At 37.7% G+C, this 18,997-nt stretch overlaps 1 protein-coding gene across 2 annotated transcripts in view; it reads left to right on the plus strand.

The window, feature by feature from the left end:
* The window catches only part of sntg2 (syntrophin, gamma 2), an 81,601-nt gene extending 64,212 nt beyond the window's left edge, over positions 1–17,389 (plus strand). For both annotated transcript variants that reach the window (XM_063908206.1, XM_063908204.1), the window contains 3 exons: positions 14,521–14,613; positions 15,113–15,223; positions 16,420–17,389. In XM_063908206.1, coding sequence (XP_063764276.1) covers positions 14,521–14,613; positions 15,113–15,223; positions 16,420–16,548 — 333 coding nt within the window. In that variant the 3' untranslated portion in view covers positions 16,549–17,389. The remainder of the gene's footprint in view (positions 1–14,520; positions 14,614–15,112; positions 15,224–16,419) is intronic.
* Positions 17,390–18,997: the final 1,608 nt, after the last annotated feature.

Below are 18,997 nucleotides of genomic sequence, written 5' to 3' on the forward strand. Positions count from 1 at the left end.
TTGTGAAACACTTCAAAGTGTTTACCACTAGAACAGAGACATTATATGTATTATATATACAACAACTCTAAGTCACCTGGGCGGGACGTTGCCAGGAGTTCAGTGTAAAGCCACATTTAGGTTATGACGTCATATCGGCAGCAAATCTGGATCAGCTCGCTTGTATTCGGGTAAGGAGGAAAAGAGAGAGGGTTGTATATTTAAACTGAAACAGAGGAAATTCTTGCCTGGAAAATGTATTTTAACCTTTGCAAGATTCACTGCCTGGTGATTTTGAGTTTGTTTTGTTTGATTTGAGTATCAAGACAAACAGCGACTTCACTGGGTTTTGAAACTTTTTTTAAATGTCTTTTCTTACATCACTATGCTCCCATTTACTGTCCACCACTCAAACAGAGCCAAACACAGCACTTTGCAGTGCAGTTCTGAAAGCCTGCATTCAATTGTGAGGATGCTTGATGGCTGTGTGTAAAGTGCTATAGAGTGGTACATAGATTTTTGTAGGAATTTAGCAAGGGTTTCCTCAACCAAAAGCAACAGGATTTTGGAATATTGCAGAAAATAAGATCTGTGATAAAACAATGTTTATGATACCTACACACTTTGTTCAGCAGGATCATCTCCACATAACACTATTTCATGGTGTTTTTAAGAGTCAATGATGCCCATTTACAAATGGGAAATACATCCAATCAATAGTAACAGGTAGAATATAATTTTCTTTTTACAAAGTCTCTATTTTGAAGCACCAGGCATGATTGATTTAAGAGGTACTATATGTTTACACAGCAGGAAATCCAGAAACATTTATAGCCTCAGGTATTCAACGTGAAACTAAAAGGACACACTGAGAGCGCAGACCTCAGCTATGGCCGTTTTCAATAAGTGATACATTATTTGTGTATGCATTCCGTACCTCGGATTCAGTCCATAATGTAATAGGCTCGTGTTCCATGGACAGTAGTGGCTCAGGGTAAGAGGAAAGGTATTCCTCTGTGTATGTACTGTAAGTGACTTTGAATAAATGCTAAATTAAATCTACCGTTGCTGTCTTAAACCATATATATAATACTTACATATTATAATTGGTTCCACAGTGAAGCTGAAGCTGTGAATACAAGTCAGAATTGACAGCCAGTGAATGTAATGTTTTAAAGGACAGGAAAAAAATTTATTCAGCTTTCTATATTCAACATGGTGAGATGTGTCACAGATTTAAGTCTTTTGGTCTTCAGTCCAGCTGACAACAAGGCTCTATAAAGTGAAACTAACCACTCATTATAGTCTACAATTACATACATAATTACATAAATTCTTCACTTTCACAATGCTCAAACTATGTTATAGCAGATATTACTTCTAAATAATTATGCCCCCTTATGCTTTTGTTTTAAATATTAGCCATGGATTTATAAAACGAACTCGACACAGCGTTGGAGGCGAGGCCCCTTGTACTCCTATGAAGGTTGCCTATTGGCACATGAAGCCAAAAATTGAGTGGGTGTAGATTCAGGCCCTATTTGTATAAATCAGAGCTATTCAAGTCTATGTACTGGCTAGTTTATTTACCTTAAAATAAATAATCAAAAGTTATACGCAGATTTACAGACGTCCTTTAACCAATGTAAGTAAAACGGAAAAAGTATTTTTGTGCAAAATGACACCACAAACTGACACGGTATTGTAATACCACCTTTTGGCCACTATGAAAATAAGCTAAATAGTTGTCGGCGCACTTTCTGGGCGCTTGATATCAGCACAACCTTATAAACAAATCCAGATGTTTAGCTTAGTGACGTATTTTCCCTGATGCTGTTTATTGGGAGACACAGAAGTTTCTAAAAAGACATTTTCTGGGTAATTTTAATCTCTACAAACAAACAACTGGTATACAACTTTTTAATAAGCAATAATTAATGCAAGTATGTGTACCTGCAGAGTGACCAGAAACTAAAGCTGTCAGACAAATGTAATAGAGTAAAAAGTACAATATCTGCCTGAAAAATGTCACGATCTTGTATTGATAATGGGAGATTCGGACCACTGCGCAAAGTCTTCTCCAGCACATCCCAAAGAATCTCAAACAGGTTCAGGTCTGGACTCTGTGGTGGTCAATCCATCAGTGAAATTGATGTCATGCTCCCTGAACCACTCTTTCACAATTTGAGCCCGATGGATCCTGGCATTGTCATCTTGGAACATGCCCGTGCCATCAGGGAAGAAAAACTCCATTGATGGAATACAATGGGCACAATGGGTGCATCACTTCAGCTGCCTCTCTTCTTACCCTGATGGTAAATGGACTTGTACTTATAAAGCGCTTTATCCAGTCTTTTCGAACCCCTCTTTACATACTACATGTCATTCACCCCATTCACATCCATTCATACAGAGCAGTACAGTTTTTGCTCTAGGTAATTACCTTTCACACACATTCATACACCGTTGGCCATGCCATCGGGAGTAAATCAGGGTTAGGTATCTTGCCTAAGATACATCGACATGTTGACTGGGATCGAACCCACAACCTTCTGGTTGAAAGACGACCGCATTACCTCAGCCCACAGTCACCCCATCAGTCTGGAACAGGGTAAATCTGGACTCATCAGACCACATGACGTTCTTCCATTGCTCCAGAGTCCAATCTTTGTGTTCCGTTTTTTCCGATTAGCCTCACTGACAAGTGGTTTTCTTACGGCTACACAGCTGTTTAGTCCCAATCCCTTGAGTTCCCTTCACATTGTGCGTATGGAAATGCTCTTACTTTCACTATTAAACATAGCCGTGAGTTCTACTGTTGTTTTTCTACCATTTGATTTCACTGATTTTCGCCGATCACGATCATTAAAGATTTTTTTCCGACCGCACTCCTTCCTGGAAGATGATGTTTCCTCACTGTCCTTCCAGTTTTTAATAATGCGTTGGACAGTTCTTAACTTGATTTTAGTAGTTTCAGCAATCTCCTTCGATGATTCTCTGCTTGATGCATGCAAATAATTTGACCCTTCTGAAACAGATTAACATCTTTTCCACGACCACAGGATATGTCTTTCAACATGACTGTTTAACAAATGAGAAGCTACTCACTGCATCAGTTAGGGTTCAATAACTTGCGAGCTGAAACATAATCACCCATGCAGTAATTATCCAATAGGAGGCTCTTACCTATATGCTTAGTTAAATCCAGGTGGTGATCTTTTTTTTGGCCGGGCAGTGTATCTCCGGCATGGATTCGAGTTTACACCCTGCGGAGCTTCTAGACTATAGCTGTCATGAAATCTCTACAGAAAACACTATCAAATATTGATATAAAATGCCTCCGTATAATAAGGCCAGTTATTCATGTTCCACAGGGACAAATGGAGTAAATGGCCTAAAGAAAAAAAACTTCACTAAAATGTAAAGCTAGTTTTTTGTCTAGTTATTATGAATAACCAATTCTGAAACAACTCAGGCCATTACCAGTGCTGTTGGATGTTTTCCTTTGTCTTATTTCCACCAAAATCAATTATTCTGTCAAATTATTGATAAAGGCATTGTAACTTTAAATGACAGCAGCACTGATTGGTTGGTTTCTGATGGATATGACTGCATGTCGTACTAATTTCAGAGTCTTTAGCAATGGCCTGCCATCCTTAGCAGAGGTCTGTTAATCAGAAACAAAATGGCAGATTTCTGAATTTTTACATTGACCAATCAGAATTGAGTATCTAACCAAACCATGTAATAACAGGAATATACTTCTATGCTTCTATATTGCTGTCACACATTATATTTAGGAGTTAAGAAAGTATGCCACATGTCAGGTCAGACTCTTCATGAAATAACCAGCGGGTCTTTTTATAATTCGACACCATTCTCTCCCTTTTTTCCACTCAACCGTGGTCAAGCAAAAATAAAGGCAAAACATGCTATGAGCCTGAGGGCTTTGGTGCTCAGGCCCCTAAATAGGGACATTTATAAATATTACAAAGCAGAGCACCTGTCAGAAGATATCTGAATCATTGGCATACTGAAATCTTTTCTGTTCCTGGTCAACAAAAGGATCAGAGATAATTCAACAGCTTTTTATTTCAACCCGCTGTCCTTTGGAACAGTATGTTTGAACATAGTACTGCCAAGAGGCACTGGCTTTTAGCAAAAAATGTCAATCTCAAAGTGTTAGGAGCCAAGTATAATCCCTTTATGTTTGGCTCATGTGGTCACTGAGAGTTTAGTCACTTAATTACGTTCTCCAGTTAATTCTGCACATGCTAATTCCTCCAGCTTTTTTAAATATAGAGGCGACCTGTATGTTTTAAGACAGCAACATTTTCATTACGGTAAAAGGCAACCCATGAAGGTATTTATATCTCCTTCACTACATTTGGCCAGTTTGTAAATGTTTCTTTTTACAACAATCGCCAAAGATTTTCCTGGGGCAGCTCTGTTAATACATTTCTATTCCATCTAAGAACACTCTCAATGCATTTTTTATGGAAAGGGTCTATCCAGAATGCTCTACTGTGTAGATGGTAGTGGATACTTCCTATTGAAGCTCTTAGATGTAAAAATGAAGCAGAAATATATTTGCTCGATCAACCAGTTAACTTGTAAACAAGCAAAACATATTTGTACTCTCAATATTTCTCACTAATATGTGTTTTCCTGAGGTCTAAAAACATCTCTCTCCTCACATGAGGTTCACAAAGCCAAATTATTCTTTTAGTACTTTTTTCCCTCCCTTCTGGTGTTTTGCTACCATCTTTTGCACATTCCATTGAGATTGTTCGTGCAATAATTATCAGACTTCAGAATACTAAATTAATATTGTGGGTTTTTATACGTTCAAGCGTAATCAGTTAGCTGCCTTGTAACTGCCATTACAAAATAAAGTTGGGTTGTTACTTATTTACTGACTTATTACTTACTTACTATATTTTGAAATAGTTCTACTGCTTCAATATTGTTTTTGTTTTCAACAGTTATAAGATAATACAATACAAAAGACTACGCTTAGGTTGAAACATACGGAAAAAATACGGAGGAAAAATGTATTGCAACACAAAGAAGCAGTTATAGTAGTCCAACCAGGCCTTGGGCCAGAGCAGATCTGCAAAGTAAGGCATATGTTGTTGTTTTTTGCCGAGAGACCACTCATGTGGGGTGGCAAAAATGAAATACCATTAAAACAGCATGGCCAACAGTGTTGTGTAAAGACAATTATGAATTATTATTATTATTATTATTATTATTATTATTATTATTATTATAGATAACCATTCCTCTTTCATGTATAATGCTATGGGGGAACCGTCCCTAACAAACTCATTATGAGTACCTCTTAGCACATTTGACCATCTGTCTGGCAAAATGGACCTCATTTAAGGGAATCTTCCCATCACTGAGCAGAACATAGTTTTCAAAAAGAAGCATCCAGACCTATCCAATATCTCGGATTAGAAAGTCCCAAATGGGGCTGCCAGTACTGTAGAAATCCAGAATGTACTGTGTGGCTTTAAGAATGGATAGAAATGGGGAAAATGTGTTTACCACATATTGGCTTCTTCCCTTCAGCATGTATGCAACACATCATTTCCCAGTTATTTATGCACAAACTCAACAGTGGAAACAGTGTTGACTTCAAACATTCCACCTGTGACCACCAACATGCTGCGGTGGCAAGCTGTCATTGTGAGAAGGTGAATTACTGAACGAAATATTTAACTAATGTATTGAGGTAGCAAATCAGAGCACATTGTATTTCCCTAATGCACTGTGGGAACTTCACTATCCAAGCACTGCATAGTGTAATTTCCCTGAGCACCGAGCATGGCGAATATGAAATGCTAACAAAGCAACCATGAAAACAAACAGGCTGGCTTTCTGAGAGCTGTAAATTCAGACGTTATGGGTGAGCCATTTGATAATGCTTTGCTAACAACTCCATATGCAGTGAGTGTTTGAAGAATTTACCCAGGCCAGTTGCACTTTGCAAACAAGAGACTCACAAAAGGCCTCTGACATTTCATTTATGCTCACAGTATACAGTGGAGGAAATAAGTATTTGATCCCCTGCCAATTTCGTTAGTTTACCCACGTACAAAGAAACGAACAGTCTGTCATTTTTTATGGTAGGTTTCTTTTCACAGCGAGAGACAGAATATTCAAAAAATAATCAGAAATGCACATTAAAAAAAAGATATAAATTAATGTGCATTTAATTGGGGAAAATAGGTATTTGATCCCCTTGCAAAACATGACTAAGTACTTGGTGCAGAAAGCCTTGTTGGATAGCACAGAGGTCATACGTTTCTTGAGGTTTAGAGGCTGATGTTTGGCAACTGGAAGATTTTCTATGGGATGGAGGTCGGGAGACTGGCTAGGCAACTCCATCACCTTAATGGGCTTCTTCTTTAGCCACTCCTTAGTTGCTTTGGCCGTTTGTTTTTGTCGTGATCCTTGTTTTGTGTCTGTTGTTTGCTGTTTATTTTGAAATGTTTTCCCCTCATGTTTAGTTTCACTTCCTGTCTGCTTTTCCCTCCTGTACCTGATTATGTCATTGTGTTCACCTGTGGCCCCTGTGTTTCTCCTTTCCCCCTCCAGCTGTGTCTTGTCTTGTGATTACCCTTGTGTATTTAGTCTCTGTTCCCCTTTTGTCTCTTGTTTGGTTGTCGTCGTTTCCAACCACGTCTTGTCCATATTCCCTGCCTGTTCCTTTCCGTCCGTCCGTCTGTCTGCTCCTGTTCCTGGTGTCCCTGTTTCCCCTGGTTAGTGTAGGTGAGGTTTTTCTTTGTTTAATAGTACAGCTTTAATTTGAATAAAGCTCGCCTTTTGTTTGGACCCATACCTGCCTCCCTTTGCTTACTCTACTCTAACCTCTAGCCAGGTTTCAACAAAATAATGCAGTCTAGTTTACATTAATATATGCTAATGTCATTGATAGATGATTTGTTGGTGAATGATTCAGTATTGCCATTTTAAGATTAGATTGTACACTTGGCAGTGGATCCTTAAGAAGCTTAACATTAATTAATTGTCCAAGTTTGGTCTCCTCTGTGCACCGTGTGCTTCATGATATATTGAACTAGTACAGCAGGACAATAAAGAAGTACAGGAGCAAAGCACTCACCGACAGTCCTGTATAGAGGTTCACCTGAATCAAAACAGAATACAAATTGTGAAAAAGTCAAAGTATACTTGTTTTATATGTCTATTTAGGGTAATCCATTTGCATCACTTGCTGTCTACAGCAGAGGTGGACATTACATGTACTCAAGTTCTTTACTTCAATACAATTTTGAAGTAATTGTACTTTACTTGAGTACTTCCATTTAAAGCTACATATACTTTAACTCCATTACATAGAAAGATGTAATATAAATGTTCTCCACCACATTTATTAATTCATGTATTATTTATTAAGCTTTAGTGACTTTTCAGATCCAGTTGTTGCATTAAAACAACAGTAAAATGCTCCTTGATGCAACAATATGAATGATCTAATGTCATATATAATAATATATCACATAAGGAGGCCATTACTCTGCAGAATTAGTACTTGATAATAATATAATAATTGATAATACGTATGTACTTTTACTTAAGTAATAATTTGATGCTGATACTTTTGTATTTTTACTGCATTAGTGTGTTTTGTGCATGTAAATGGTCTGCAAAGGCTCAAATCCCTGTGTTCCCTCCAGAGGGAGTTTCTCCATTGGACTTGTTTGTTCAATTCTGTAAAATAATGAAATCACTGGGTAATACTCACATTAAAGCAAGCAAACATGTCACAGTAGAGGCACAAATTACTAATATACACCTGAAAATGTACGTAATAGAGCCACAAATATTTTTAATATATTATATTTAATATGTAACAAAGTACTCTTAAAATTTAGTATCGCTAGTTTTACTTCAGTAAGAAATCCTCACGCTATCCTCTTTCTCTTTTTGCTTACAATATCAAGTCCCAAAGCAGAACCTCTCTGCTGCACTGCACAACATTAGCTTCAAAGGGGGAATGATAATATGCAGGAGTGTTTGATGCTGCAGTCACACATTAGTTCTTGAGCCAACTAATGGGGCTGAATCCCTTTTGGATGTGACATCAATGTCAACTTTTAAGTGGCAAGTGACATGAAAAACCGTTTAAAATGCTGTCAAAGCAACCAGATTGACACGCATCTAAGACAATGTGATCTGTCAACGATCTGTCAAACATTTGAAATCCTATCTTTGAAATGAGATTGATTTGCCAAATCTGACCTCTGGGTGAATGCATTTGAATAATTTGTGCAGCCGTAATACTGGCAACATTCATGATTTTCTCATATTGATAAGTGGTATTTAATCACTTTGTAAGTAACTGCACTTAATCCGGTTTGTTCAACCTTCCACTCTAAAACATGTTATATGCTAATGTAGCATTTTTTCATTCTTTTAATGATGCAAATGTGGGACACAGTCCTTTGGGAGACCAATGAAAGTGATGACGCATTTCAATTTGCTTGTGATTCTATGTTCTCCAGCCAATTAGGCAAGCCTCCTGTGGCAACACTCAACACAGTCCAACTTAGAATAACCTTGAAATTTACTGTGTGAGGATTACATAAACATTGCTGATGGGGTAGAAGCAGGGGGTGTAACTGTCAGAACTGCCCAGGCTGCGTTTGTCTTCTTTTTTGGCCTATTGAATTTCTTTTGCTTTCTTTTTGTTGGAGATGATGAAACCCAATATGGTGTTTATAGGGTCTTTTAAACTCCTGTCTTGTTGTGTCTTATTTTACTTTTGGGTTCTTCTGGCCAGTATCCCTCTCCTTTTCTCTTTGAAATAAGCTGAGCATAATTAACTTGTACTATTTCCAACTTTGTTTACAACATTACATAGAGTAGCTATAATCAATATTTTTTAAATAACAATGGATTGATGGTTATGTGAAAAGGGTTACTTGGAGTAACAAACCAACAGAGAATTGTGAATTTACAGACAGTTTACGGAACAAGGTGTTATAGAGTGTTTCAGTAATGATGCATTTGTATAGGCCGACACAAAAGCTAGCTTCCCAAGGGTCCTTCGACAAAAAGCAATGGGATTTATTCATTGGATTTCGTTAAATTGTATAAAATAAGCTTTGTGGCAAACACAGGTTTATGATACTTACAGTTTTTGTTCAGCAGGATAATCTCCACATATTAACACCACATAAGCAATTGGCAGAAACAAACAAACTACATCACGTCGCCACCGCTTAGCAAAAGTGAATTTGTGGTGTATTGACGAATAGTAGTATCATTTAATCACTTGTTCGTAACATTTGTTTTTGCAACACATAGAAGCTTCGGGGTTATTTTCTGACATTTAATGTTGTAAAACTAAACGTTCAAAACCTCCGCAGATCTTGTTTCAGGCTTCGAACCACATACACGTTTAAAAACACATCGGCTACGAGAATAGGTAATGGGAAGTAGTACTCATTACTGCACCACTCTATAGAAGTGGTTACTATTCAGTGACAATGGGCAGCATTGAGATCATTCAAAACTAAATTGGACTGGGCTGCTAGCTCTACCAAGTGAGCTATACAGCAGCTCTGTCCAATTTAGTTTTGCTATATTGGGGCTCAGTCCCCACTGTGGACGACCCTTACCTCTCTTCAACCATGTCTCCTAAATAAAGGCATTTGTGGCCCAAAATACATCTTAAAAATTGGCATTGAAAGAAAGGGAGATTGTTCTGATACCTTTCAAAATAATCTGGTCTGAGCACCAAAGAATAAAACATGACCCATTGTTGGGACCAGTAATGTTCAGGTTAGGTTTCTGAACCCTAGACCAGAAACAATGGTCCAAATGAATGTAAATCCCTCCGTATCAGCTGGAGGTTTAAATAGACAAGTTGACATTTAAACTTAAGTGAATAGTTGGTTGCTGGATAGCTCAGAGGTTAGAGCTGGCTACAGTTATGTTGTGTCCACTGCCCAGTATAAAAAGTAGATTCCTGAGCCTGCAGAACACGTTAAGGTAATGGCTTCCCCTCCATCTCCCCATCTACACTGTATTTCCAATAAAGGCACTCACTGGCCAAACAAAATATAAAAATGTGTGAGTGTTGTCTAGTGTAGTTTTTGCCCACCTCCCTCAAGTGTTCGTATTATGCATTAAACATTTTCAATATATCATATAGTTTCCCAGCACACACACGTACACCGAACAGAAGCTAATAATAGTTGTTAGGCACATTGTCAGCAGGTGGCACAATGGCAGAAGGTATTATGGTAGCATGTGTATGATTTATTGTTATGATTTGTTCATCATGATGAGTCATTTTGACATGAATCTTGTCACATTTAAGGCGAAGCAGAGTTCATGGCACGCCAGCCCAACCGTTTTCACACAATAATCCTTGTGTGTATATGCGCAACAATAAGGCATCAAAACTTAAAAGGGGAAATCGACTGCAGCAGAATGTCTTTGGCAGACTTCCAGAGATGTGCACAATGTGTGTTCATAGCACAGGTAACTGTTGGGTGTGTTTACAGGCGCGATACTATACCTAGTGGTGTTGAGTTACTTTTTTATGTGCTGCTGTATTAACACACACTTAGTGATGTTGTTTGCATACATATGTTATTAGGCAGCTTCCTTTTAGTGGATTTCTGATTCAAAAAAACTCAAAAGATAGAAAGGTTTTATTGTCATGCTCAATGATTACTGCATAGTTGTTGGCAATTAAATCGTGAAGATATGGTAACTTGAAAAGTGCAACATATTTAAGACATAAAAAGGAAAACACTCTAAAAATCCTGGACCCTGCCCTAAATTAAAAGACAGATGCATTTCAACACTACACATACTTGCGCCCGTCCTCTGTTTCGTTTCATTTCCCACACCACTCATATTTCTGTCAGACTTAGCTTAGGAGGTGTTCTTAAAAACATTTCATGTTGCTAATTCCCCCAGCAAAAAAACCCTCCAATTAGTGAAGTGCAGTCACAGCTCAGCATGTCAAAACACAGTCTTACTTGTGGTGACAGGAAGAACTTAGCGGCTGGCCTGCCACTGTTTCTTATCCCCGTCACAGCTGAATTCCCGACACCACTAAAGAGAGGGGGTGCAGGCGGTTGGGGCCTGTGAGCAGAAAACACTTTCAGTGAAAGGATTGTACAGTCCCATGTCATATTCACTGCACACTGCACTCTATAATTGAAATCACCATGTCCCAGCGGTGTTCTCAAGTGAAGGGATGGATATAAAAGACATATATAACACAAACAGGGGAAAAAAACAACTGTTCTTGGTATTCGAAATGAGTGGACGACAGAAAAATGAAGTCATGTGGCAAGAAAAGCCTTTAGAGGGTTATTGCTCCACAGAGAGTAGATAGCGCACGCATCGGTGCTTTCTAAAGAGTTGAGAGAAACGTGCTTGTTTGTGTTGCAGCAGCTGAAAGAATGGTAAAGACGTACGGCATCCCAAATGGATTCCCTTGTTTGTGTGTCATGTGTCTTGATATTATTAAATCTTTTTACAGGACAAAATAAACCTGAATTGCTTGTTTAACCATGTCAAACACGCCTAATAACATTCTTAATAAGAAGATGAGAAATCTATTTGTCAGGTATGTCAATGCATGTCAGGAATGTTGAATTTGACTCCAGCAGCTCTTATCCATCTACACTCAATCTGTAGAGCAGCTGTACATGATTTAAGATGGTTTCAGATTCTCTATCACATTTTTCCAAAGCCTCAATAAAATATTTTATCTTTAAACAAGAGAGAATTCAGAAAAAACAAAAAACACAGTTAGTTTGCAGAGCAATTGAACTAAAAGGCAAAAACACTCGTATATAATGACCGTATGAACCAATATTTGCAAATACTCTAGTTAAACAACGTATTTTTCCAAAGGAATGGTGTCTGGGTCAAGCTTAATCGACCCTCCACAGTCTTTATATCTACATGTATGGCAATCATTCCAGTGTCTGTTGAATTCCAACACAGAGAAATGTTGTCAATAGTTTATAGAATACAATAAAAAAAAAAGTGTAACTCAAAGACATACCTATAAATAGTAAGACCATCAGATTTCTTACACTATAATGGTTACACTCAACATTTGGATAAAATATTTTTCACATGAGAAAGTGCCAGGTAGAAATAATTTGCATGTCTTTGTAAATCATGTGGTGCTAGAATCCTGATCCAAAAGGGCTTACTAAATGGGCCAGCTGGGAAGCTAACAACTAATAAGCTAGCCAGTGGGGAATATGCTTGGAGTAGTCACTCCCAGTAGGTTACCACATGATATCATTATATATATATTCCTAGGTTGTATTCACGTAGGGCATTTTGAGTTTTCACAGAAACTAAATACACGTGTAAATGATATATTTAATGATGGCCTAACTCCATGTAGCTGCTGTGAGCGCAGGCTCACTGTCACTTGTGATGGAAACTTCTGGAGCAATGGAGACAAAACTCAGAGAGACACGGGGAAAGCTGGAACTTTGATGGCAAACACTGAAGGTTTATTATGAAGTTAACAGCCGGAGAATTAGCAAGACAGTTGCTGCAGCAAAGATTTGACAAAGCGGTTGCCCGACCAATTCTGAAAATCTCTTCTGCAGTCCAACGTTTTAACAAGTTCAGAGTGTATAATCAACATTCCTCATTAGCCAGACTAAACAAATACGGATCATGAATCTAACTAAAGCTGTGGTCCAAAAGAGTGTACACCAGAGAATCTATGTTCCAGATAAGAAGGGCTTCTAGATGTCCCTGAACAATCACCTATATGATGGTAGCTTATGCTCGGTCAGAAACTGGCATCAACAAAGAGGCCAAGCTGCCCCTTATTAAGGGAAGTTACAGCAACCCCAAGGCCGAAAAATCTATGCCATGGAAAAAGAGACAGACGAAGGAGAGAGTGATGAACTGTATCAAAGGTTAACTACCAAAGCAAAATGTTCCCTAGCATCACTGACATTAGAATATTTGAATAGAAAATAGCCATTGTCAAAGTAACAGAAGCGTCAAAATATCCTCTGTAAGAAAGGGCAGTAAGAGTAAAAGCTAACTACGCTAACTAGCCTGCTAACCAACAGCTAACTGTTGTTAGCTATGCTTGCTAATTTGCTAGGTTTTTAGCTTGGTTGTTCAAGGTGAAGATATCTTTGTTCAGGAGTCTTATTTATAGCACCGACTTTTGTCTCATATCTTGTCTGTTAAACATTTTTCTGCAGAGCAGGTTAAATAAAACTGGATAGAGCAAAACTGCTAATAAGCTCTGTTAGCTTCCACCGCTTTGGAGTGCTGCCAAGATGCAGATATGTCTGTCAAGGTTCAATAGAGCTGATTCCTTTAAAAGGAGATTATATATTATTAAACTATAGGGAGAGCTGGGCCACTTATAGAGTTGAATATTGCCTCATAAGTTAAGTTATAAGTTAGCAAAACAAATCAAATGTAGGTGAATAATGCGCAATACTTAAAAATGCTTTAAGGAAACACAGCCTACATCCCATCTCTCTTTAGGGTTTCATTTTATTTTGTTGGCAGCTCATTCCTTAAAACAGAAGCCTCAGATTACTTATAATAGAAGTAAATATGAAGGTTAAATTTCAAACTTGTTATGGAGATAAGTTTTTGGGCTTTTTTTAATCAACTAAGATTTGATAGAAAATGTTTCAAATTTGAAATGACTAAATTTATTTGAAATTGGGCTCATTAACACATAAATATTGTGTCATATATTTTAACATACTGTATATATTTGAGAAGTACAATAGAAGACAAGCAAAAGTTTAATTTGTGGGCCATATTGCATTATATTTTTAGAATTTGTTGAGGGCCGATTCAACATGGCTTGCAGGCCACATTTGGCCCCCAGGCCGTAGTTTGGACACCTCTAATGTAGACAAAGCAATATTTTTTGTTTTAACAAAGAAAGCAAATGAGGGCTAGGACTGAGATGTGGGATGCATTCAATGCCACGAAAGATAAAGGTATCATTTATTTACATAGAGTGCAGCTATACTTATATACATTATAATTATTATTAATATATTATTTGTCCAGCAGTGGCTCAGTCAGTAGCGGCTTGGACTGGGAATCGTAGGGTCGCCGGTTCAAGTCCCCAAACAGACCTGAAATATGGAAGGTGGACTGCTACTTGGAGAGATCCCAGTTCACCTTCTAGGCCCTGCTTTGGTGCCCTTGAGCAAGGCACCGGACACCTCCAATCCCCCCTCCCCATTGCTCCCCGGGCGCTGCACAATAGCTGCCCACTGCTCCTAGTACTAGGATGGGTTAAATGCAGAGGACCAATTTCACTGTGTGTGCTCTGCTGTGTGCATGTATGAGACTAATAAAGAGGGCTTCATCCTCCGATTCCATCTTCCATACAAGTAATATGTGCCACTATGTTCTGTATGTACGGCTGAAGTCGTCCATGCTCATACAGAGAACCACACTATATGCAGTGTTTTTAATTAGAGAATTAAATATATATTAATGGATGTGATTTTCTCTCAATAGTCCAAAAGCTACATGTGCAGCAGCCAGGGGAATGTGCTGTGCTTCACCATAGATTTTGGATCAGGCTTCACCTGCTCAGAAGGCTCTTCAAAGGTGAAGTATTAGAAGTCAATTCAATTCTTGTTAACAGCTTGTTCAGTGCTGTTCTTCCCTTAATAGCTTCTGAGACTGCAATTTGACTTCTTTTATTTTCTCCATTGATTTTCTATGAACTTGTCTTTTCTCTCTAAGGCTTCCATTATATTTGATAATATTTATTTTAAATAACCCTAACATTTCCAATGATAAATGTCACTTATGTTGCACAATGGACTTTCGAGAATAATGTGAAAAATCACTGTATCTTAAAGAAGGGTATGCTATAGTTAATAAAGGGACATTTTGAGTGTATTCATTATATGTTCATTGATTTATCAATCTCACTGCATGAACATTACAGCACTGATTTCATAAAGTGCGTCTTTTGTTATTAAAGACATTTCCTTAAAGTATTGCACATCGAAATGTCTGTCAGTAGCCTTTTTAAGTTGTGCTCATTATTAAAATCCCTGTGCTGCTGCTGCGTTTTTATAATCCCTTCCTCCCGTCATAGAACGCACTGTGGCGATATAAGTTCTCTCAACTTAAAGGCTCCTCTGATGATGGGAAAACCAGGGTGAAACTGCTTTTCAAGAATGCTGAAAGCAACCAAATAGAGATGAAGGTAATCCTTCTTTTTTTATCATCAAAAGTACACCTTTAATAATGAGCTAACAGCGTATTTGTTGATTGTCTAGTGATTTTTCAATTTTTCGGTGTAATAAATTAGGGTTTTCAAGAGGTTTAAAAGGAATACATTACTATTACTATTTAATTCAGCTTGCCTTTTTTTTAAACTTACATACACTTCATTACTGTAGAAATTCCTATCGAAGTGATTTAGGGTTAAGTATCTTTCCAGAGGGCAATTTGACCTGTTGGCTGTGGGGGTGGGGATCGAACCCCTGACCATCTTACTGGTAGACGCCCATTACCCCCTGAACCACCCTTGCCAACTTAGCCTCCCCTGCTTTCCCTATGTAACTGAAATGTGTGTACCCAAAAAAAAGTCTTGATGAAATGAAGAAAATTGAAATTATGATGTGAAGTTAGACGTTTTAAAACAGCAGAACTATATCAGTTGTACACAAACATTCTCACGCTTGTCCATGAACACAATTTTTCATATAATTAGACCATTACCAAAATGAGACATGACAAATGATAAATATTTGCTGTTTTTAACTGTTGCGCACACCTTAAAGAGGCCCTAATATGCTTTTTGGGGGGGGGGGGTTCCCTTTCCTGTAGTGTTTCATATATGTTTTTGTGCATGCCAATGGTCTGTAAAGGCTACAATCCCTAAGTTCTGTCATGATCCTTGTTTCGTGTATGTCATGTCTTTGTGTTTTGTTTTATTTTGAAATGTTTTCCCCTCGTGTCACTCGGTAAGCTTCACTTCCTGTCTGCGTTTCCGTCCTGTGTCTGATTGTGTCATTGTGTTCACCTGTTGCCCCTGTGTTTCTCCTCCCCCTTCCAGCTGTCTCTCGTCTTGTGATTACCCATGTGTATTTAGTCCCTGTTTCCCTTTTGTCTGTTGTTTGGTCGTGGTCATTTCTTCACTGATCTTATCCAAGATACCTGCCTGTACCTGTCGCCCCTTCATGTCTGAAGCTAAGTGTTTCTCATGTCCTGTGTTCCCCTTGATTCGTGATTTCATCAACAGCTTTTGAATAAAGCTCGCTTTTTGTTTTTGACCCTTATACATTTATATACAAATGTTAATTTTGTGGATGAAGCATTTGTATGTTGGACTCTGAATATATTGTTATTCAAAGTATGAACATCATGTACTAATTGTAATTTGTCCCTTTGTTGCAGGAACTGGAGTTTGCGAATCTTACGGCCGTCCTTCACTGTATACATTCTTTTATCGCTGCCAAAGTGGCCTCCATGGACCCTCTCTTTATGTGCAGTCAAAGCTTCCTTGGAAATTACATAAACAGTTAAAGACTCATCCTCATTGTCATGTGCACCTGTGGCAAACCCGAAGTATTTTATGCACAGAGCTAATTAATATGTATATCTTGTTCTTGCTATTTTTGTATGAACTACTGAGAAAAAGAGTATTTATAAATGACTGTAGGTAGATAATGTATACATTAATGATGGAAAGAGAATTTAATTTTTGATCCAGAATCTAAGCGTATTTGCAGTTCTTCCATTTATTTCAATATGTTTTTATTTCATTACATAAAGGACATTGATCGGAGGATACGTTGAGGTGAAATTGAAAAGTAGCACCTGCTAACAGTTGACCTGTAACTGCCTTACATTTGAGAGGGGATACAGATTGCTCAATATAGCCACTGCCGCTGTTTTTAACAGAAAATCTCGGCTTATACTTCAATATTTTGAATAGATGAAATGAATCTGATGCTGTCTTACTGTAAGGCGGTTATTCATATTTGTCTCACCTTTGAAAGTATTTTCTCCGATTCTAATTCGCACTTAACAGTAATGAAAAGCTATCCGGTTGGTCATGTCTTCGAGCATAAACACCTTACAATTTAATGCAGTCTGATAAGCCTCCAAATAGCCGGTGAATTGAATCAACATATCTCATATGGTCTCAATTTTTTTCACATAAGGCAGAAAGTAGCTGCTGGGCTAATTTATTGTATTATGTTTGTGCTATTGTGAATATTTTGTTTCTTATTAAGGCAACTTTTTCCGAACTCAGTCAAATGTGGCGTTTCAGCTTCAAAGTATTGTTAAAGACCCACTTTTATTAACTCATAGTCTAATACAGTGAACATACTGTATGTCCTCAGTTGCTTTATGTATTGGTTAAAGTGTGAATATGCATATTTTTGCTTAATTTTCAATAAATTCTTCATAAAGCACAACTGCCTGTCACTACTTTTACATTAAAAACATTAGGTTGATAAACTTCTGTATAACATCTTGAAAAACATTATCCCACTTTGTACGTAGCATTAACTTATGGTTCATTTTAGATTATAGTCTGACATTAAGTAAAAAATGTGCTTTTGGTGCATTATTGTTTGTGTAATGGACTGCCTGATTATCACATTAATGTTTGCCACAAAAGCAGAGATTCAGCATGACCCTTTTGAAAATACCTTTTTACACTTTGGTTTTATGCATAAAATTAAACTAAACATTTGTGGCTGGTTGACTGATGAAGGACAGGACCAGGCTTGGCCCGCTGGTCTTTATGCTTAGCTATTTGATTGACCGATTAAAGTTTGGTCTTCATCTTTCATGTAACTTTCTGCAAGAAAATGAATCCGCATATTCCCCAAAATGTCACTCTTTTCCTTGGGCATGTTTGTCCAACTGGTAGCTAAATCTCAACTGCTGATAAAAAACACGAAATGGTAGTCAAGGCTACTCAATTATTAAAAAGAAAAAATTCAGGACACATGATGTTTATTTAATTTTCACTCCCGCTGTTGGTGTGATGGATGATTTTCCTTTGAGAAAAGAGAGGAAAGAGAGGAGACCTGCCTGAAAAGCATTTTAAAAAGCACATTATGTTATGCATTCAAAGGCAACAGTGACACATACAGTATATCTACAATATATTTATTCAAAATCCAAATAATTGAGAGTTGAGAAGCATTCAGCTGAGTGCTATTGTCAGTGGCTATTCATTTCGGTGTGCAAAACAAAAGCCTGAAGGTTATAAAGGTAGGAAGTCAGATGTAGGTCAAAGGATTGGTAATGACAATAGATCTGATAAACCTGTCTGATGGGTACATTGCTCTTCGTGTCTTGGCACTGCTTCTTTTGCATTGTCCTTGTGCACCATTGACGTAAGTTTGGCACCACATGTTTACCTGCCCTCTTGTTTTTGTCAAGCTTTAGGAACCATCCTCCTCCTTGGTTATTTTAACCATTGTGTGGGTCAAATGTTATCTTAATTTAGTCATCAGGACTTTATGTGAAGGAGGGAGCACACGACTGACACAACACTATTCATTAAAACTAGGGAGTATTATTCTGTATCATTACGTATAATTTGTTCAATTGCAATGTTAATGCAAAGCTGACGTTTGTATTACTGTAATTATTCATTGTCATTAAGCATAATTTGGTCTGTTCTTGAGCTGAATGCAAAAGTGACATTGTTTGAGATGTGTTTGTTATAACAAATTGGCATTAACATGCTACAACAGGCCAAATGATCAAACTTAAATAAACTTTAGCTGAGTGGTTTTGTGTTAAATGTTATAAGGCCAGTTTGATAACAGGCATTACAAGGACAGAAGTAATGGACAGAAGGCGTCACTTGTTGCCAAAGTAACTGCTAACAGTATTTGCCATTATCTAGTTACAGTATCTTAGTTATCCGTGCAGCTAGTGGCCATTTTAGCTGACCAGTCTTCCATTGTATAAAACCTAATGTTGTCTTTATGGCAAGACACATTTT

Source organism: Eleginops maclovinus, chromosome 19 (genome assembly GCF_036324505.1).
Source record: "Eleginops maclovinus isolate JMC-PN-2008 ecotype Puerto Natales chromosome 19, JC_Emac_rtc_rv5, whole genome shotgun sequence".
Lineage (NCBI taxonomy): Eukaryota > Metazoa > Chordata > Actinopteri > Perciformes > Eleginopidae > Eleginops > Eleginops maclovinus.